Source organism: Crinia signifera, chromosome 4, assembly GCF_055691185.1.
Source record: "Crinia signifera chromosome 4, ASM5569118v1, whole genome shotgun sequence".
NCBI classification, from domain to species: Eukaryota; Metazoa; Chordata; class Amphibia; order Anura; family Myobatrachidae; genus Crinia; species Crinia signifera.
In genome coordinates this window covers 258,306,658-258,329,303 of record NC_139220.1, presented here as the reverse complement: position 1 = coordinate 258,329,303, position 22,646 = coordinate 258,306,658, and the positions used below count along the sequence as shown (strand labels likewise).

At 45.9% G+C, this 22,646-nt stretch overlaps 1 protein-coding gene across 1 annotated transcript in view; it reads left to right on the top strand.

Moving 5' to 3' along the window:
* The first annotated feature begins 18,322 nt into the window (after positions 1–18,322).
* IGDCC4 (immunoglobulin superfamily DCC subclass member 4) overlaps positions 18,323–22,646 on the top strand; it is an 84,584-nt gene continuing 80,260 nt past the window's right edge. Inside the window, exon 1 of the mRNA XM_083184319.1 lies at positions 18,323–18,612. Coding sequence (XP_083040445.1) covers positions 18,543–18,612 — 70 coding nt within the window. The 5' untranslated portion in view covers positions 18,323–18,542. The remainder of the gene's footprint in view (positions 18,613–22,646) is intronic.

Below are 22,646 nucleotides of genomic sequence, written 5' to 3'. Positions count from 1 at the left end.
TCTTCATCGGGTATTCCTCCCGGAGGTAAAGGCCAGGGATCTGGTCACCCTAGTCCAGGAGATTCTCAGGGCTCAGAGCATTTCAGTATGGAGGTGCCTCAAGCTCCTGGGGAAGATGGTGGCGTCATTCGAGACGCTTCAATTTGCCAGGTTCCACTCTCGGAGGTTCCAATGGAACATTTTGTCAGCCTGGTCAGGAAACACTTTGACCATGAAATCCGAGATGATAGTGCTGTCTTCGGACACTCGAGAATCCTTGAAATGGTGGACAGAAGTAGATTCCCTTCAGTGGGGTCGGTCATTACAGACCTGGGACTGGTTGATAGTAACTACCGACGCCAGTCTCAGGGGCTGGGGGGCAGTAGTCCTGGATCTCAGGCTTCAGGGCCTGTGGACGGCAGAGGAATCAGCGTTACCAATCAACATCTTGGAGCTGAGAGCTGTCTGGAAAGTGATTTCCTTGGCGGGAGACAGGTTACAGAACCTCCCTTTGAGGATTCAAACCGACAATGCCACAGCTGTGGCGTATCTGAATCACCAGGGAGGTACACGCAGCAAATTGGCCATGTGGGAGGTGTCCAGAATCTTCCTATGGGCGGAACAGAATGTTCCAGCTGTATCGGCTATATTCATTCCAGGTATAGAGAATATAGAAGCCGACTTCCTGAGCAGGGAGGAGCTCAAGGAAGGGGAATGGAGCTTACACCCTCAGGTGTTTCACCAGATCACTTCGATGTGGGGAACTCCGGATGTGGACCTGATGGCATCCAGGGTCAACCGTCAAGTGCCCAGGTTCTATGCCAGAACAAGGGATCCACTAGCGGAGGCAGTGGATGCCATGACTATTCATTGGCAGGGAGATCTCCTTTATGCATTCCCACCAGTACCAATGTTACCGAGACTTCTGAAGAAAATACAGGGGCAGAAGGTTCCAGTGATCTTAGTGGCCCCAGATTGGCCAAGGAGGTCCTGGTACTCGAGGCTTCAGAGGTTGTCTGTGGACTCATGGCGTCTACCTCTGAGACCAGACCTTCTAAGACAAGGCCCATTCAATCACCTGGATTCAGATCGATTGATTTTGACGGCCTGGCTATTGAAACCACCATTTTGAAAAGGAAAGGGTTTTCTGAGGCAGTAGTACAGACGATGATAAAAGCCAGAAAAGCTGTATCTTCGGCAAATTATTATAGAGTCTGGAAGACTTACATTCGATGGTGTGAGAGAAGAAAGGCTCATACATCTCATTTTAAGCTATCAAGAATGATGGAATTCTTACAAGATGGTTTTTCATCGGGTCTAAGCCTTCAGTCACTGAAGGTGCAGATTTCGGCCTTGTCCATCTATTTCCAGAAAAAGATAGCCATTTTGCCGGAAATTCAAACCTTTTTACAAGGAGTATCCAGGTTGAAACCTCCATACAAGCAACCAGTAGCACCTTGGGATCTATCACTGGTTTTGGAATGCCTTCAAAAGGCACCATTTGAACCTTTAAGGTCGGCTGACTTTAAGTTTCTCACGTGGAAGCTAGTGTTTTTGTTAGCAGTAGCATCTGCTAAAAGAGTTTCAGAATTGGGAGCCTTGTCATGTAAATCTCCCTTCTTAATTTTTCATGATGACAGGGCTGTTTTAAGAACAGTGCCTCAGTTTTTACCGAAGGTGGTATCTACCTTCCATTTAAATCAGGAGATAGTTCTACCTGTGTTTCAACCCCCAGAGGGTTCTAAGAAAAGGGACAAGTTGAGAACTTTGGATGTTGTGCGTGCCTTACGCATATATGTGGACAGAGTGAAGAGTGTCAGGAAGACTGACACGTTGTTGGTATTGTATGACGTACACAAAATTGGTTGGCCTGCATCTAAGCAGACTATTGCTAGGTGGTTGCGATCTGTGATAGCCTTTGCATACACCAAAGTGGGTAGACCGGTACCGGCCAAAATAAATGCGCATACCACCAGGTCAGTTGCCACCTCTTGGGCGGTTCGACATGGGGCCACAGCTGAGCAGGTTTGCAGAGCTGCCACTTGGTCATCTGTTCACACATTTGCCAAATTCTATAGATTCCATGAGTTCGCGTCGGAGGACGCATCATTCGGGCGAGCAGTGCTGAGAGCTGCAGACCTGAGCGTACCCTCCCAAAGGACCGGCTCTGGAACGTCCCAGTGTTGAGCTGTGTCACCAGGACCATTGAAAGAGAAAAAGGGATTTTTGTAAGAACTTACCGTTCGAATCCCTTTCTCTGATATGGTCCTGGTGACACAGCGATCCCTCCCTTACGCTCAGTAAGTATGCCAGAAGTTTCATGATGTTCATGTTAAAATGGTTAAAAGTTAACAGTTTCTGTTATAAAATGTGCATATAATATGTGCAGGCGTTTGTACTGAGTTAATGTATTCCAGTGGCTTTGAAAGATTGAACTGAAGAGTCCAGGGATGCAGTAGGGGAGGAGCCTACCCTCTAAAACTTTAGGATAGGTGCCTGGCTCCTTCGGACCCTCCTACATCCCAGTGTTGAGCTGTGTCACCAGGACCATATCAGAGAAAGGGATTCGAACGGTAAGTTCTTACAAAAATCCCTTTTTTTGTGTGCAGTCGGCATCCTGGTTCTGGAAGATTCACAGAAGTAAATAAATTTTTGCAGTAATGCCTAATTTCTGGCTAATCGTCCACTGGCTGTTATGTTAGCTGTGCAAACCCTTTGGCCAGTATTCAATGAGAAAAATTTGCCTTGGAAGGAGCATTTTGCTCTCCAAAAGTGAACCACCCTATTCAATGTGATATTTTCGCCATATTTTTAAGTGATTTTCGCCGTGTCTCTCCGTGTAGCAATTCTCCATCTTTTCATGGAGAACTGGAATGTGAACTTTTAAACTAAAAGGTTGTTTTTTTTTAATTTTGGTGTCAAAAAATCAGGATTTTTTTTCTGTGAAGGGGCATGTTATTTTTATTCATGTGCTTATAGCACATGAATATATATTTAATTAAAAAATATATATTTTTAAAATTATTATTATTATTTTTTTTTTTTACAGAGCAGCCAGCAGGGGGCCGGAGCTCTCGAGCCGCACATTAGATATTCATATATTCACTGCATCCGATCATTACATATGCACGATCGGGTGCAGTGAATACTGGGTCCCCCGCTGGCTATAGGGGGGGGGGGCTGCCTGGGTCCCGGGGAGCCCTCCTCACCTCCACATATGTTCTGGGGCAGCCAGGGAGACTTTAATCTCCTTGGCTGCCACCGGCTCCCTGCCGCAGGGGTTAAGACTCGCTGCGAGTGGCGGCGAGTCTTAACCACATTGAATAGTGGGAGCAGGAGTGGCAGTGAGCCCTCCAGAACAGGGCGAGTGCATGGCGAGAGAAAAAATCTCTCGCCATGCACGGAGAATTATTCTCATTGAATACTGCCCTTTGTCTGGCAGCATCTCTGAGAAATGTGCAAAATATCAGCTAAAAATGCCAGCATCGCTCATATTTGTTATATAAATTCAAATAAAAGGTTATTTAAAAAAAGATTATATTTCCTATATAAGGTAAAAATTACAGGACTTTATGATGAATAAAAATCTTTGCTTGGCAATTTTCACACCTATTTTGACAAATTCACTTGGGACTCAGGGTTAAACTTGTATGCTCAATTTTATTTTAGTTTCTCTCTTTGCAGGATCTAGCAAAAAAAGATTTCTACATTATTGTGAAACAACATAATATACACACGGACACACCTTACAATAGTAGTTATCATTGTGGGTAAGGCCGTAGATCCTCCCTTCTCCTGTCACACTATTGCTCAGACTGCACCCCCTAACTCTTCTGATTAAGCACAGTTCATGGTTACAGCAAGATCACTACAACTTTTTTGTCAGTGTTATTTATGGGAACTCCTTGGAAGTGATTATGGGACACATTAGCAATAATGCATAGTCAATGCAAGTGATATTAGTACCCATTGTAATATGAGATTCATTTGAGAGGATGTATTAAAAGTAGTCTGTCGCTGTAATATGCTTAATGAGCTGCCGGGGGTGCCGCGCATGCGCCATCATACTGACCGCACATGCTCAGAGCTAACTTCCAGAAAGGGTTTGGGGGAAAACTCCGCCAGTTAGAAATGCTGTAAACAGCCTATAGGCTACAATTGGCTACCACCATAGAAATAGCCCTTATATTTTAAATATATTGGTCAACGGCATGATAACAAGGGCAATTATGTGTTGTGAATGGGGACAGCCCTGTATTAGCCTAGTTCTAATGGTTATGGTAAACCATTCAGCAATTACTGTATGAGTGAGTACAGTAGCATTTGGGTTATAGCACAATGCTCCAGTGCTGTAGAAAGTTGACTTGGAAAATGGGATAATGTATAAAAATCATTCAGCATGTCCACATCAGGCGTAAAGAAAAATGTATATTACTGTAGAATTGTGCATCTTGTCTTGTTTAGTAACTGTCTGATAGGACAAAACCTACATAGTCATGTTGTAGAAGACCAGCAAGAAGGTGGTTTATACCCCTTTTATTCCAAAATCCCTGGTCCTTTGAACACGGGTGTTTCCAGGGTCGAATCCAGCTTCATACCCCATTTACACAGCACTGTGACCCAGGTCGGACCCAGGCCTGCACAGTTTACACTGAACCTAGGTCAACCCAGCTTTTCCCTATAGGTGACATTAGAAATGGACATATTAGGACTGATACACTGCAAGCCAACCTTCCCTCAATGATTTCAATTTAAAAGACATGACAAGTTAGCATTGAAAAAGTTAGTTTGTTTATTTAGTAAAATATTTTTTCAAAAAGTTTTATTCCATGCTTAAGCACACATAGCGGTATAAAAGTGCAGCATCTCCCATGTGCTCCCCCTCCCATACAGCAGCAGCCTTCTACCCCTGTACTCCCCCCTGCAGCAGCAGACCTCTCGCCCTGTGCTCACTCACCCTCCAGTGTTTGCATGGCCGGCGGAGCGCCTGTATTGTAGAGCACCCGTGAACTACCCAGAGCCTGTGTGGAGTGTGCGCGATGTCCTAACCCATGCTGGGGCCATTTACACTGCACTCTACCCAGGTCGTGCCCGTCTTCCACCCAGGACAGGACCTAGGTAAAAATCCCATTTAAATGGACACGGGTTAACCCCATTTACACTGCCGCGGACCCGGGTCTGCCATGCAAAAACCCAGGTTTTTGCGGCGGAGTGAAAAGGATATTAGTGTTGTTGAACAAATCAGTTTAGGTTGGTGGTATGCATACCTCCCAACTGTCACGATTACAGCGGGACAGTCCCGATTTCCGGGTCCTGTCCCGCTGTCCCACCCGCGGCAGGCATTGTCCCGCTGCGGGGGGTGGCAGTTGGGAGACCCCCCAATCTAATAGAATAGACGCTATGCGCACAGCGTCTATTCTCGTATGAAATTGAGGGCGTGACTAATTAGCATAAGCCGCACCCTCATTTGCATACGCCCGCCCCCTTTTCAAGTGTCCCTATTTCCCCAGCACAGAAGTTGGGAGGTATGGGTATGGCCGGGCTCAGCTGCAGCCAATTTCTGGGCATACCACTAATATGCAGTAGGTGCGTGCCAGTGGTGTCCAGGTGTGCATTACTGGTGCACCACCTCTAGAGCCCCCCAAGAGGGTCTGGAAAGACTGATCACACACCACCCCTTACATGTGGGAAGTATAGCCCCACGGGTGCAACAATGCACAAGGTCTTTACCTAGGATTCAAGTCCCTAATAGACTAGAGGTGTAACAATACACAAGCTTAAACCAAACTATACAGAATTCCCTTTACATGGAGAGCTGCAGAGCAGAGGATAACACCAACCATACTAAACTCCCGCGGCGGGGAATGAAACAATACCCTGAGATGAAATAATCAAAAATATAAACAGACAAATGCAAGAGATCTTTGACTTATCTGACACAGGTGGAATGAACAGATACAGCCAGGAATATCCTAGAGTATGGAGGGAACACGCCGTAGCAGGCAGGTAGACAAGATGCTGGGAATGCGCTGGAGCAGAACAGGCAGTCAAAAACTATATAACCGGCACTTCTGAGCAGGGCGAGCTGGGTTTTATTTAAAAAAAAGGTACTCTTTACCTAGAAGGGCGCCAGCGATTGGAATCGCGGGCGTCGGGGGTAAAAATCGCGGGCATCGCGGGTACATAAAAATCTGCTGCCCGCGATGACCGCGATTTTCCCATAGGGAACAATGTTAAAAAGGCTGATTGACCGCGATTTTCATGTAAAATGCCTCAATGCCCGCGATTTGGCCATAGGAATCAATGTTAAATGGGCTACAGAGCCCAAATAGGCACAATTAACCCTTAAATGTCCCCCCAAATTTTTAACGCCACCCCACGATCCACGCCAACCCGAAGCGTGGCGAGCGCAGCGAGCCCGCGAGGGGCGGCGGTACGCGTCCTCCGACCTTTTCATGCCCTACTATCCACGTCGGCGTGGAGTTGAGAATAGAATAGTGTGGCGAGCGCAGCGAGCCACCGAGCCCGAAGCGTGGCGAGCGCACGCGGATACCTTCACAGGTAAACGCGTCCCTTCGCGGACTTCACAGGTGTCCGCGTGGCCACGGACACCTGTGAAGCCCGCGAGGGGACGCGTTTACCTGTGAAGGTATCCGCGTGCGCTCGCCACGCTTCGGGCTCGGTGGCTCGCTGCGCTCGCCACACTATTCTATTCTCAACTCCACGCCGACGTGGATAGTAGGGCATGAAAAGGTCGGAGGACGCGTACCGCCGCCCCTCGCGGGCTCGCTGCGCTCGCCACGCTTCGGGTTGACGTTGATCGTGGGGTGGCGGTAACAATTGGGGGGGCCATTTCCCAGTCAAGGTTGCCTATTTGGCCTCTGTGGCCCATTTAACATTGTTTCCTATGCCCACATCGGGTCCATTGAGGCATTTAACAGTAAAATCGCGTCGGTCGGGCCATTTAACATTGATTCCTATGGGAAATCGGGTGCATCGCGTCGCGGGCATCGCGGGTACATTTATGGCCGGCCGCGACGCGACCGACGCGATTTCCATGTTTAACATGGGTTTCAATGGGAAATCGCGGGCATCGCGTCGGTCGCGTCGCGGCCAGACATAAATGTACCCGCGATCACCACGACGGGCGCCCTTCTAGGTAAAGAGTACCAAAAAAAAAAAACCTTGCCCTCTTCTGGCGTGGGGCACATCAGCTGGAGCCTCTGTCTGTCTCCCCGCCACCGCACAGAAACCGGAAGTTTGGGGTGTTGGCTAGCAACGTCCCCGACACTTCTGCCCACCCTGCTGCCTGGCAGAACATGGCCGCCGCAGAACCCCTTCCCAGGCGCTCCTGCATGGCCGCTCATCTCAGTATGCTGGGACAGGGCAGGTTATAATTAACACTGACCTTCAAATACAGATTTTGTTGGTCCCTCCATTGGTTCATTTAGAATATTTTATTAGTCTTTAGGGTGCTTTAATTGGGTATATTTATGCGAGCAGTGGGGAGCCTCCGGCCAGCGGGCCGGAAATGGTCCCTGTAGCCAGTTTCAATGGCCTGCCCTCGCCCGAGGGCTTGCCCGGGCTTCAAGGAAGGGGGAGTTCTCGCAAAAGATCGGGAGATCTCATGAGAGTAGTCGTCAGCAGCAACCGCAGCATGGGACAGGACGGGTGAAGCTGCCAGCCGGTGCATGGAATTTGTAACTGCCTAATATGCATATGGCTCCCAAAGGTTTTTTACACATTGTAAATGGCCCTTACACAAAAAAAGGTTCCCCACCCCTGATTTAAGCCATTAGACACTGTAGTAAGTTGTTTTTTTCCGAAAGTTGGTCTTCCACCTTGCCATAAATTCTGCTAGGCGGGTATCTGATTTAAGTGCATTTAAGTTGTTACTCTGTTTCTAAACATAACCCTAATTGGGCTGTTCTCTGGACCCTTTTGGATTACCTTGATACGGTTGTCTACAGATTTTACATTGGTCAAGAGATTGTGGTTCCTGTCTTGCCAATTAGGAACTGGCTATCGGTATTCTGGCATCAGCATTCTGAGCCTGTTTGTAGTGCTGACAGCAATTACCATGCCGGTGTCGTATGTTGATAACCAGTATCCTGACCACCTATCACCCAAGAAGCAAATTATAATTAGATTGTCTGATAATGATGTAGACTTAACATACACCACTCTCTTTTTTATAATGGGCAGGGAAAGTCGAAATTTAGCCCGGGCTGGGGGTTCCCTTTGAGGCACCCTGCAGTACAGCCCATCAGACATGGGTTGGTAAATTGCATGCAATATATCTCATGTGACGTAAGACCTCAAGTACAGAATCTTGCAGGACTCCGGGGAAGCTCCCGGGGAGTTCAAGGAAAATCTCATGCAATTTCAAGCGTCAGATAAATTGCCCTAGTGTATAGCCACCTTAAGTGACTTTCAAGCCATGGGTCAAGCCAATAACACTGAATACATATTTCAAGCTGTGTCATAGCGGCTTGACACCCATTTATACCTTGACCCGAATTATTACCTGGGCTTCTCTGATGCTGCTTGGACATTACCTAATCTCCAAGCACTGGTGACCTGGTTCTTCATAAATGGGACCCAGTTCTAATGACCCGAATTTACCTGGTAAGACTACCCCTGTAATCCTAAATCATCTGGTGCCCAACCCAGCCTGCTAACTAGGATGGATTCATGAGTTACTCAACATGTGTATTTTTTTTGGGGGGGGTGGGGGTACCTTTTCCCACACAGCCTGCGTTATCCTGGCTCTGAGCCCAATCCGATCGCGATCTGTACCCAGTTCAATGGGCGTTTTCAGATCCCACCTGCTGCAGGTAGGATCTGAAAAACGACCCGCGGTGCCGCGCATTGGATCGGGATCCGAAATGGCCAAAACCATGCCCAATTTACATACAATCGTTCGAGATTGTATCCATATCAGATAGTTTTGGGCCAAATTGTACTGGTGTGTACCCTACATTCGGTGCACTGAACGCAACACTGGAGAAACAGAACTGAGAAGTTCAGGTGGGAGGACGCAGTGTTGTGTGACCTCAATAATTACATTACTGGTGACCAGGGAGGGTTACTGGCGTGGAGTCAATATTATGAACTACCAGGTTACAGTTCCCTTTCAGGTGGGAGCACCCAGCGCTGGGGCTAAGGTCTTTTTACGCGTCATGCCTCTTACACGCAATGCCTACAGTAATGATGCTTGTGAATAATGCCCAGGCTAGTGCCCCTTACCCATAATGAGCTTCACCACAAAACAGTTACCCACCTCCAAATGGTATACATTTATTCTCCCTCCCCATGGTACAATTTTGTTACACTGAGAGTCACAGTTCTGGTGGAATGTCCGGTCCAGGAGCTCTTGCTGGACATGTCTAGTGACTACTGTCATCTGATAGTCTCTGGTGTTAGTGTTCCTGTTACCTGCTTCTAGCCATTCAATGAGCAGAAGTTAGTAGGGAGCAGGGTTTCCGTGTATGCAGCTCCTTGCAGCAAAGGACTGACAATTACAGGGTGGGAAGGAGGTGCTATAGAATAGTACGCGATCGGTGCTGAGCTGCCATAGGTGCCCATTAACATCTGATCACCTTCAGCCACCAGGGACCTTCCCTAGCGGCAGGATTGCATGAGATACATTGCATGCGCTCTTTCACATGCAATGTTTTGCATGCCACCTCGTTCCCCACCACAGTGAGTGGGACGAATCTGGATATCCTATCTGATCTCTGGATCCTATGTGTGCGGGGCCATGCATCAGATCGGATGTCAACAAACATTGGCCTGATTCATCGTAATCAGATGAAAACAGGCCAAATTGGACCTGTATGCATTGCTAGACCACGCTAATTGGCTCCTCCCCCCCCCCAATTGCCGGGATTGGTCAGAGAGCTGCTTAGGTCTGGTATCATTTCACCAGCGCTTGTTACTGCGGCAAAGGGCAATGCTGTAATACCTGGGGCTGCTACACCTGGGAGTCCAGTGCTTGGAGTGGCTGAACACTGGGTTCAGGAGTGCCTGAGGAAGGGGCCAGAACCCAGCTCCCAGTGCAGCAATCTGCAGATAACCCCTGCTTTGCTGTACTGGGGATGAGGGCACAGAGCTGCCCACTGGGGGGGACTGGGAAAGTGTGGTGCATTAATATGTTGATCCATGGTGCGTGGAGAGGGAGCCCCAGCAGTCCCAGACTGTTGGCTAAGGAAGCCTAGTGGTTTAAATAAATTATGTGCATGTAAATATTGTGTGCAGAATTAAATCTAGGTACACATTAGACTATTTTGGGCAGGATTCAGACGGATTGTGACTTGTTCACTTCGCCCGGCGTGTATGCACTATCACACACTCCAGTGAGTCATTCATTGCGCCTTCAGGCTGGTCAATCTGATGATATCACCAACTACAGCATATTCCTGGTTATTGCCACTGATGATATTTATGGAATGATTCAGAGTTGATCGCAAAAGCAAAATCTTTCTCAAATGGATGAAACCATGTGCGCTGCAGGGGTGGCAAATTTTGGGCGCGGTGTGTTCAAACTGGAATATACTAGAATATAAACTGCAGTGTAAAAATAAAGCAGCCAGTAAACAAAATAACTAATCCAAATCTCTGCACACGTTATATTTTCCCCACCTTCAGTGAACATGGTTTTGCCCATTTGAAAAAGATTTAGAATTTGTGATCAACTCTGTCTCCAGGAATAGATGCTGTGCTTATACGAACAGCAGTTATTCACCGTTGAAAGTGGGACAGTTGGGAGGTATGCACTAGGCAGTAGCCAAAACTAGGCTTGCTGTTGCCAACCACCACACACCATCCCCAAGTTCCGCCACCCTGTCTGCATGTGTGTAACTGTGCACAATATAAATACATAAAATCACACATATTTACAGTCAGGGCTGTTTCTAGACAATTTATCTCCCAGTGTGAAGAAATACAAATGCACCCCTCCCCAATACATATTGTGGTAGTGAAGAAATAGCACTGCAAAAAGCGGTGTGGTGTAATATAAGGGGCATGGCCTAGCTTTAATGGGTGTGGTCTAGCTGCTAGCAGGAAAACAATTACCTTTCACCTCACTTTTGCAACCTGCATTACCAGACATTGGTTACAGGAGGAATGGTCGTCATCCTCCTACGCTTAAGTTGGCGGGCTGAAGGCCACACAGTGACATATAAACATAAAGGCCTACACAGTGACCTAGTACGCCTCACAAATCAAGCCCAAACAATGACAGGCTACATAAACCAATTTACACTGTTTAGCCGCAATGGCAATTACACATTATGCTGCGCAACGTAAGGCCAATTACACATTACGCCCCACACTGTGATGCTAATCACACAATACGATGCACACCGTGATACCCATTGCCACCACAGCACCAGAAACATGGGGAGGGGAGCAGTATGAGCCTCTCCTGCCCTCACTCCAATCCGGTGTCCCCCTGCTGTCTGTCTCCACCGCCGCTTCTGAGGAGATGAGAGGAAAGGGCTCGGGCTCAGAGCATTGCACATATCTTCTTCTCCTCACTGTGTCCATTGTGACTTGGCCATCAGCCAATCGTACCTTGCGGGCTGGCACCTGATTGGCCACCAGCCCGTGGGCTCTGATTGACTCACAATCCGGCAGCCAATCAGAAGCCATCCCGCAAGCTCTGATTGGCTGACGGCCCAGTCACAGGGACACAGTGAGGGGAAGGAGAGTCGCGCAATGCGCTCTTCTCCCCTCTGAAGGGAAGCGGCGGGGGGAGCTGGTGCCCCAGCGGTTTTTGTATATGCATACAAATACAGTCACACACTTATTCACAGACAGTGACACCCATGCACACATACATACAGTACAATAGTTACACACACACACACACACACACATAAATACATACAGTGAACCTTCCTGTCACACGCGCCATGTTGCTGGAGGGCCTGCCATTTAGCCCAGCACCCTTTTTGGACTCCTTCTCTAGAGCCTGCTAGGCTGTAGTTTACTTTCAGTTTCATACCTGCAGTGCAGTGTGCACCGGTGCGGTGCTTACTTGTCCCAATAGATGTGGCACTGGCTCCTTCTCTCCTGTGAAGACTCAGGTGCGTTACTGCTCACTGCAGAAGACACAGGCTCCTGATGCCGGCTCCTCTGTTCCCCCCTAGTGGCTAACATCTGGCGGACAATGTCTCCATTGCCTCCAGTAGTTACGCCACTGATATAAACAGGCCTTTGTCATATAAGCCTCATTCACGGGACATTAAATTCTAGCACCAAGCCTTAAAAAGCCTCATATTCAAATCTCTCATTTCCAGTGATATGGGACTGATACAATAATCAATTAATCCTAGCGGCATTGATAGTTCCGCAGAAAATTGATTTTATGGTAATATATTGTTTTATCCTCTATATATATATTCGTAGTTTTCGTGAGTCTCTGAAACACTGCCATCTGCTGGCAGACAGTGAAACTACATCTCTTTCTCACACGTGCACAAACACAAACCTACATGCCGCACTACAAAAAAAAAACGTACAAAACATACACACCACACTACATCACTGTGCTAAAGCCACCTACATGCTGCACTACATCACAACACTACGTCCCCTAAACGCTACAATACATCTCTACACTACATCCCCCTACATGCCGCACTACATCACTAAGCTACATTCCCCTAAACGCTGCACTACATAACTACACTACATTCACTTACATGCCACATTAAATCACGAGGCTACGTTCCCCTACACCATGCACTACACCACTACGATATGTTCCCCTACACGCCGCACTAAATCACTAAGCTACATCACTATGCTACTGTACATTCCCGTAAATGCTGCATTACATCACTACAATACGTCCCACTACACAAAGCAATGCATCACTATGCACACGCCCCCCTACACACTGCACTACACTACTACACTAAACTTAATTCCTCACAACTTTAAAACACTCCAGCACCTCCCTCAACAGGAACTTACCATGAGCTTCTGTCCAATGGATGAAAAGACTGCTGCACCTGGTCCTCTGGGAGACAACATGGCAGATTGGTAGAAAGAGCCATAGAAACATAGAATTTGAAGGCAGATAAGAACCACTTGGCCCATCTAGTCTGCCACTTGTTAAACATGTTAGCTCAAACCATATTTGGATATCAATATGCCTATCCCAAGCATGTTTAAATTGCTCTACTGTATTTGACTCTACCACCTCTGATAGGAGGCTATTCCACTTATCCTCTACTCTTTCTGTGAAGTTATTCTTCCTTAAATTTCCCCGGAATCTTCCTCCCTTTAGTTTCAGTGCATTTCCTTGTGTTCTGTTGATCCTCTTCCTGTGAAGAATGTCTCCCACCTGTACCTTTGATATATTTGAAAGTTTCTATCATGTCCCCTCTTTTCATTCTTTGCTCTAAACTATACATATTAAGAACTTTTAGTCTTTCCTGGTACGTTTTGTGATGTAGGCCATGCACCATTTTAGTTGCCCTTCTTTGTACAGTCTCTAATGTATTTATATCCTTTGAGGGATATGGCCTCCAGAACTGAACACAGTACTCTAGATGAGGTTGTACCAATGACCTATACAGTGGCATTATTACTTCTTTCGACTGCTGATTACGCCCATGCAACCCCCCCCCCCCAATCCCCCGCAGCCTTACCTATCGCGCTGGTCTCGGCGGCTCCGTTCTTCTGCTGAGGACCACCACAAAATGGCCACCCCCATACAGCAGATAGTTTCAGAGAACTGTGTGCTATATGGGGGCGGCCATTTTGTGGTGGTCCTCAGCAGAAGAACGGAGCTGCCGGGACCAGCGAGATAGGTAAGTCTGCGGGGGATTGGGGGGGGGGGGGGGACTATAGCACCACAGCCCCCGGCGCCCCCACATGCAGTACTATAGTTACGCCGCTGTGCCTACCTGCCTTTAAGTCACCTGAAATAGTGACACCTAGATCTCTCCCCTCCTCAGTAGTTTCCATTATAGTGCCATTTACTGTATACTCCATTTCGTCTTGGGATTTTTGAGACCCAAATGCATGATTTTGCAATTTTTGGCATTAAACTGTAGTTGCCATGCTCTTGACCATTCCTCTAATGATTAATCTACCTAGATCATCAATCATTTGTTTTACCCCTCCTGGTGTTTCTACCCTGTCTATCTTATCCATTCAACCATCTAAGAATCCAATCCCAAACTTTTAAGTTTATTTAACAGTCTGCGAAGTCTAGATATGCTACATCTACAGCCCAACCTTGATCTAATACTTTAGTCACCCAGTCAAAAAGTCAATAAGATTTGTTTGACATGATCTTCCCCCAGTAAACCCATGCTGTTTAGGATCCTGTAAGTTGCTGGTTTTGAGATATTCTACACATCTTTGTTTCCATCAATTTCACTACTGCTGATGTAAGGCTCACTGGTCGGTAGTTGCTTACCTTGCTTCCACTTTTGTGCAGTGGGACTACATTTGCTATTTTCTAGTCCTCTGGGATTACTCCAGTAGCTAGTGACTGGTTGAATAATTCTGTTAATGGTTGTACCAGCTCCCCTTTAAGCTCTTTTAGTATCGTTGCATGTATCCCATCTGGCCCCATTTATTTATCCACTTTCAGTTTTGAGAGTTCCGTTAGGACTTTCTCCTCTGTAAATGTACTTGTATGCCCCTCATTTTTCTGACTATACTTGCAACTTGTGGAAAGAAGAAGAAGGAACGACTCTCTTTTTTGTTGGGGCACTCTTTAGTTTAGTGATTACATATAGTAATCAGTAGGAAATTTAATTGTAAGTTAATAAAAGATGAGATATTAGGGGGAGAAAGGTACTAGCTCACAAAATGGGGAGTCAGGTGGGAGAATGCTAGTTGCACAATGTGAGAAGGGGTGGGATGTCCCACCACTGGGTGAATTGTTGAAATCTAAAAATTAACTTTTATTTAATGTCGAATAAAATAATTACTAGACAGACATATTAACAGACATTTGACACAATGTCAATGATTTGAGATAAATATTACTTGACCACAGTGTGTACGAATCTGTGGGGAATAAGTATCCAAGTGCGTGACACCAATATATCAATCCCCCTAACGGGGTACACAGCATAAGTATCAAGATATAGTGAACCTTAACTGGTATCAACTATCCACCTAGCCTCCAAACACAGGTTCCCTTGCATCATCATAACCCAAAGTTTTAGCCTGCCCACAGCAGGAACGTCCAAGCCCCAACAGTGGAACCCCTGAGCCTACACTAACAAACCCTCTCCCTACCTAGGGTCTACCTTATAGGGGTATATCCACCAGGGCCAAACCACCTTACTGGGACCTCCACACACAACCTACCTCAGAGGAGGCATTTATCCCACTAGGGACATTGTACGCAACTAACCTCAGTGGAGATACTACAAGAGGACATAGTGCCTAATAGGCACAGATACCCAGGAGTTACTGAAAACGTGTATATATGTTTAAGTGTTTTGTGTCAAATGTCTGTTAATATGTCTGTCTAGTAATTATTTTATTCAACATTAAATAAAAGTTAATTTTTAGATTTCAACAATTCACCCAGTGGTGGGACATCCCACCCCTTCTCACATTGTGCAACTAGCATTCTCCCACCTGACTCCCCATTTTGTGAGCTAGTACCTTTCTCCCCCTAATATCTCATCTTTTATTAACTTACAATTAAATTTTCTACTGATTACTATATGTAATCACTAAACTAAAGAGTGCCCCAACAAAAAAGAGAGTCGTTCCTTCTTCTTCTTTCCATAAATTCTTACTCTCTAGGGTGCACCTCCACATCTGTGATCTGTGAGGGAACCTCCTGTTCTCATAATCATAATTTATTGTGGATTTTGACAAATTTCTTCCTATACTTATCCATTAAGATACCAACCTGTGCACTGGTCCATCTTCCCCTTCCCTTTTCCCTCAAACGTCACGTATACTTGCAACTTAACTGTGGCCCCTTCTCCTCTCTTTCAGCAGTGAATACTGAGCAGAAATAATTAATATGATCTCTTTCAAAAAAAAACTTTCACTCTCTGCCCAGGCAAAGGGGCTGCAGAAGACACACTTTGTATGGACAAGAAGGAGCAGGTTAGAGGGGAAGAATGGGGCAGGACTAGATCATTGTTCGGTAGAGAGAGTTGGTTAGCAGGCAAGAGGGTTTAGGGAGAGCTGTGGGAATGGGGGGTGCTCTTCTCTGGGTAATACCGGCAGTGACGTTTCATTGCTGTGGGCATATGGGCAATCGAGGAGGCGGGAGTAGAGCGGTTGTGCACCTTAAATGCATTGGTGAGGCAGGAGGACTGAGGGCAACTTAGCTCTACTATGGCCAACCTCCACAATACGTCCATGCCCAGCTAGCTGCAGTGCCATGACTGCGGGATTCATGTCTCCCAGCTGTGTCAGAGAGGCAGCTGCGGTAGTCATGTCTCCCGCATGTGTCAGTGAGGCGGCTGCCTCACTGACACAGTCTCCCAGCTGTGTGTAGCAATAACACACACAGTTGCCTCTGGCTCCCGCAGGTTACAGTGATAAGACCTTGCACTCCCATGGCATCGGCTACCCCCACCACTCTAGGGCTACGAAGACCTAGTGTCTCCTTCCCTGCTCTGCACCACTACTCCAACCCTCCCTCCATGCTCCACACTGCCACTACTCCCTACCTGCATGCTCCACACCAATTTTACCACCCTCCCTCCCTGCTCCGCACCACTACTCTCTCCCTGCTAGACACCATTACTCCAACTCTCCCTCCTTGCTCTGCAGCACTCTAATAATAGGCACAGGACACTTCCAATTTATGCCCCAGCATTGCGTGTGTGTGTGTGTGTGGGGCCGTGGGGGGGGGGGGGGGGGTTGAGGGGGTGGAGTTCCCAGGAGATATCAGTGTGTGGGGCCCTAAGATTTCCGCTGCCCGCCCTAACAGTAATGCAGGTGCGGTTTTTTTTTGTCTTTTGTTTTGTTTTGGGGGCAGTGGGAGGTGTGTGTGTCTGGGGGTGGGGGGGTGTCATGCTAGAGTATCAGACAAATTAGCCAACATGATATGCCATAAATGTGCACAGTGGAAATATTGGGGATATAGTGTTCTGCAGAAACAAACCACTTTAATTCAGTAATATATGATTTGTTTCAAGGTAAAACACATCATTTAGAATATTTTTTTCTATTCCTAGAGTTATATCAAAGTTAGATTTCCAAGCTCTCCCTGATGTCATATAAGATCTACAGTAAATTGCAGCCATTTTAATATTGAAGTGAAGAAAGCACAGCCAGTACTGTGTTTGCAGCTTGGAATGGAGTTGCAGCAGCGTGTTAAGGGGGTGCCATGACCAAGTGCCAGCTGCTCTCCATTCTCTCGCTGGGGCCCTCTGCAGCCTTGTTTGTCATCTTGTTTTGGAGTCTGCATTGCCATGGCAGCGAGCGCTGGCATGCAGGATCCTGGCGAGACCACACTGTTCATTGGGACAGCTGCAGGGCTGGATCCTCCAAGGTCTAAACAGATGGGAACCTCTAGGACAACAAGATTCTCTAGAAACATCATAGAGGAGGGCAACAACTGCAAGAAACATTTATTTATTTATACATCATTGTTGAGAGGAAATCGCAGGGGATGCTGTTATGCTATATGTGCAACCTGAGCTCCAAGCAATAAAGTTTGCCACTATGGATGGACATTGGAAGCCCACCATCAAATGATGGCTGGGCAACCGCCATCAAAACTTTCGATGCAATGGTAATTGACCATCGCTTCAAAAGAATTCTATAGAAAAAAAAATCATCATAAGATTTTTGCATACGCAAAGCCCTTGTTGCGCATGTACAACCATCTGCAGTTTTGCTGATTGGAGATGGAACTGGGGGCGGGACCATTGCAACGCCATCACATGTTCATCATTCAATGGCAGCAAACATCGGAATGCTGCCATCGAATGGTAAAAGCACTACCATCAGAACAAAAACATCAATGGTTTAGAACCATCGCAATACGATGTCCATCCCCAGGTGTCACTTTGATTTGTAGTTCCATTGCTTAAATCTGGACCACGACAAGGTGACAACATAGAAGCAGAGGGCAATGTTCCCCTGCCCATGTTAGTCCCAGTCAAATAGCAGCAGGGTGATGTAAACAGGCTCATGTGTATACGTGTTTGTGTGTGGTGGTGTGTGATGTAACTTACACAATGAGACAACAACATTATGATTTGAGCAGTCACACACTCACAGCGTCTCTCCCTCCTGCTGTGATACATGACGCCCTGGGGGGGCAGCTTCTCCCAAACATGTGACCCCCTTTGTTAGAATGAGACAGTAAGGATGTCCTGAGACTGGCTGGGTAACCAATAGATGGCAGTAAGAGGACACTGAGATACCAAATGCCTAAATAAACATAAAGGGGGTTAAAAAAAAAAAAGGAGAGAGAGAGAGGGGGAGAGAAGAGAAACTTGTACAAGATGGCGTCTGACTGGAGGGAGAGGGAGCCCCTCTCTGCAGCCACGGGTTGGTGAGAGAGGGGCTCGGGCAGCCTGGCAGGGGACTGCACGCACTACATGGCGCTGGGAAGGCTGGCACTGCTATGGGGATGGCACTGGGCAGGCTGCGTGCTGGTGGTAGCTGGAGGTAAGTCTTGGGATTTGGGGCTGATGTGATACAGCAAGCTGTGAAACCGGGAGGGGTGGGGGTGGATGTGGTGACAGATTTACCCCCCTCCCCATCCTATTCTGTCTGAGAGCTATATATATATATATATATATATATATATATATATATATATATATATATATATATATATATATATATATATATATATATATATATATACATATATATTTTCCCATCCACAAGTCACTGTCTGCCTGCTGCATTCTCTATGTGCACGTTGTGCCCCGTGAGTGATGCTGCAATGTGCCAGCGCCAGCCTCAGGGGGGCAATTGGGCATAGGCATGATACCGTGTGAGCTCGATCTGTATGATATGCCCCTCTCCCTGGCTTGCCATGCACATCTCGCTATATTAATGGAGGAGTCGCCTTGTTGGGCACATTCTGCTCATTACTACACAGTGACACAATGACAGGCTGTGTGCTACAGTAGTGTGCTGGTACCCAGGTACATCAATCTATCGATACATCTCTTAAATGACTGATGGGGTGGTAGTGATATGCTGATATATTGGCTGTGCACCCCATAACCTCAATACTTGAAATCACATACAGTAGCAGGAACACTGGAATGACATACTTCACATGCATTTATTTGGGCAGACATGCAATGCCATGTCCAGAAAGGTAGAGGTACACTCACACTAGCTGCACTCATCCAGTATGACACTAGACATGAATCTGTATTCTGCAATACACTACATCAGATACATGATGTTACTTCATTGTGTTCCTCTTGGCCACTGTAATACTGTGCACATACATTATAGGGTCTCTGCTGATTAAGTTGGGCCAGACGGTGACATTAGTCGCACAGACACACAAAGTGACCACACAAATCGTCTTTCCTCACACCATGTGCAGATAAATGAATTAAATGTATCACTCTATACAGTGTCCTGTGCTTTGACAGAATTAGAGGTATTTTCATTTGTGTTCATGTGCTGTAGAGCCAGATGGAAACTATCGCTCAGGTATGATCCATTTTAGAAAAAAAAATGTGGAATAGCTTACTGTAAAGTGCTGCACTCACTATTATTGCGGTCAGGCCTTCACTGCAAACATGTTCGGGATCTGTCCCATTCAAATAAATGTACTTAATTAATCAGTATATGTGATTAATGGACATATTACAACTTTTAAGCCAGGCATTCCCAACCTTGGTCCTCATTGCACACTAATGGTACACACGGTACAATCCAGCATGAGATTTTGACTATATAGTCAAAATCGCATGCAGATCGTATGCAGATCGCACAGGTTTTTTTTTTTAACCACAAATCAAAACCCAGATAGACAGGGCAGCAATGACTATATAGTGCAAATCGAATGTAGATACCATCAATTGTATGTAAAAAGTACAGATATAGCAAAGATTGTATAGCACTCGAATCTATAAGGTGCCCATACACATCCCGATACTGCCGATGCGATGTGTGGTTTGAGATGCGTGCTCCCGCGGCATCTCATCGCATAGTACAAAAAGTATGTGCTGCACATACTTTTTGTACTGTCTTTTTATCGCATCGCATGTGCTATGCTATATTAGCAAAAAAAGTACGGCAGTATCGGGACGTGCATGGGCACCTTAAGTCGAATAGCAAGGGAATCTCACCATATGTACACACTATAAAGCTGGGTATGCGATACTCTGCACCACCGATATTGTTAACAATATTGGTGGTGCTCCCGGATGAACGATCTAGCGCATACCCACTGTAGGATATTGCTAATTATATCATTCAGTGATGTCACACAGACTTCCGCTGAAAATGCAGTCGTTGACTATAGGGATATGCTGTAGGGATATTTGACTGCATGTTCTGACTACAGGGTGGTTGTTAACAATCCATGGGAGCGCACATCATTTACCATTTATTCCATTGACAATAAACATATAGTTAATGATATCGTTATCATGCATATAGTTTAAAAATATCGCACCTTAATATTGCTTGTTTTAGTTATATCCAGGCTTCAGCAAAGATGGTTACTTATCAATTCACCTGTGCTTAAGCATAGGTATTACTAAAACCTGGACAGTTAGTGTGCTTTGAAGAACGTGTTGAGAATGCCTGTTTTAAGCATTTATTTGTGTAATTGCTCCTTTTTTTTTTTATTAGACTGTCTATTTACGGTTTGTGGCCCACCTAAATTGTAAGCGCTAAAGGGATTATGTAGCAAAACTTGGAGAGAGATAAAATTGTGAGAGATAAATACATTTACCATACCTTTCCCATACCTCCCAACTGTCACGATTCCGTCGGGACAGTCCCGATTTTCGGGTCATGTCCCGACGTCCCACCCGCGGCAGGCATTGTCCCGCTGCGGGGGGTGGCAGTTGGGAGACCCCCCAATGTAGTAGAATAGACGCTGTGCGCATGCGCACAGCGTCTATTCTCGTATGAAAATGAGGTCGCGGCTAATTAGCATAAGCCGCACCCTCATTTGCATACGCCACGCCCCCTTTTCGGGCGCGCGAGTGTCCCTATTTCTTAACATGAAAAGTTGGGAGGTATGCCTTTCCTTTATATCAGGGCACTCATGAATTGCACAGGGTCAGTGGCTGTCTGACTTCAGTCCTGCATTTCACCAGATTTTCTTCAGCTACAGAACCTGTATAATGTATGTGTCCCCATTGAAAGGCTTTGTATGGTTACCCTAGAGCAGTGATGGCTTACCTTGACACTCCAGCTGTTGTTGAACTACACATACCAGCATGCCCTTCATCAGCTTTAGCATGGCCAAATAGTAAAACTGTAGCAGGGCATGCTGGGATGTGTAGTTCAACAACAGCTGGCGTGTCAAGGTTAGCCATCACTGGCCTAGAGATAAAGGACCTTTTACAGGCTGGTTGGTACTTTATCTCTGACAACTTTATCTCTCCACAACAGTGCTGTCAAACTCATGGCCCTCCAGCATGCCCTGCCACAGTTTTAGCAATCCATTATATAAAATCTGTGGCAGGGCATGCTGGGATGTGTACCCACTGCTCTACAAGATTCAATGAATACCCGAAGAGGCAGATATTTGTTATACAGCGTGTCATGTATTGCCAGAACTTTTTGTGTTTGTTTGTATAATGTTTAATTAATTGCATGTACAGTAAATTAAACATATTAACACACACAAACACACACACACACACACACATACACATTCTCTCTTTCTACTTCTGATGTGTGCTGTTGAAGATGAATACAGAGCTGTCATTACAGTTGTTTCTCTCTGCATGGACCATAAAAAACAAAGTCATTAGTCACACAGGTATATGACAGCAGTTTATCTTTCTGAAGTAAAAAAAAAAAAAAAAAACATTCACTGACAGACTTGTTTCTGTCAGCGATCTAGAATCATTATACAGGTACATTATAGTCACATAATACCAAATGACATCATTATTTATATCCATGCCTCAAAACAGGTCCCCACTGGGGAAAGAACGAAACCTGACCAAAGATCAACTACTGGTCACTGGCCCAAGGTCTCATAAGATAATTTTTAACAAGAAATCTTGTACCTGAACAATATGCTCAGCATTCTACTGCCACATTCACTGCAGAAGGCACTTGCACATTACATATAACTGGCCTCAAGAACAAAAGAATACTCGCCTTTTCAGTTTATTTTCATTTTTATCTTATTTTTCCTTATTATTTTTTTATTATTTGATAGCAACACATTTCATTGTCTATTTCTGCTGCTTTCTGGAATGTAAACTGTAACTGCTTTGGGTTTGTTCTACAGACAGTGGATTACAATGCAGCGGGGGATCCAATGTTGATTGCAAAGTTGTTCAGGTGGATAGGAAATAAGGGGGTTCATTGTCTATATAGTGTGGACATTGTTCAATTCCATTAAAAATAACGGTACTTGTTTCCTAGCATGGCGCCCGTCGTGGGTAATCGCATAACTTAAGGTATGCGATTGTCGTGACCGACCCGATATTTTGGTATTTTTAGCCTTTTTTCCCCATCAATGAAAAAATTGCGTT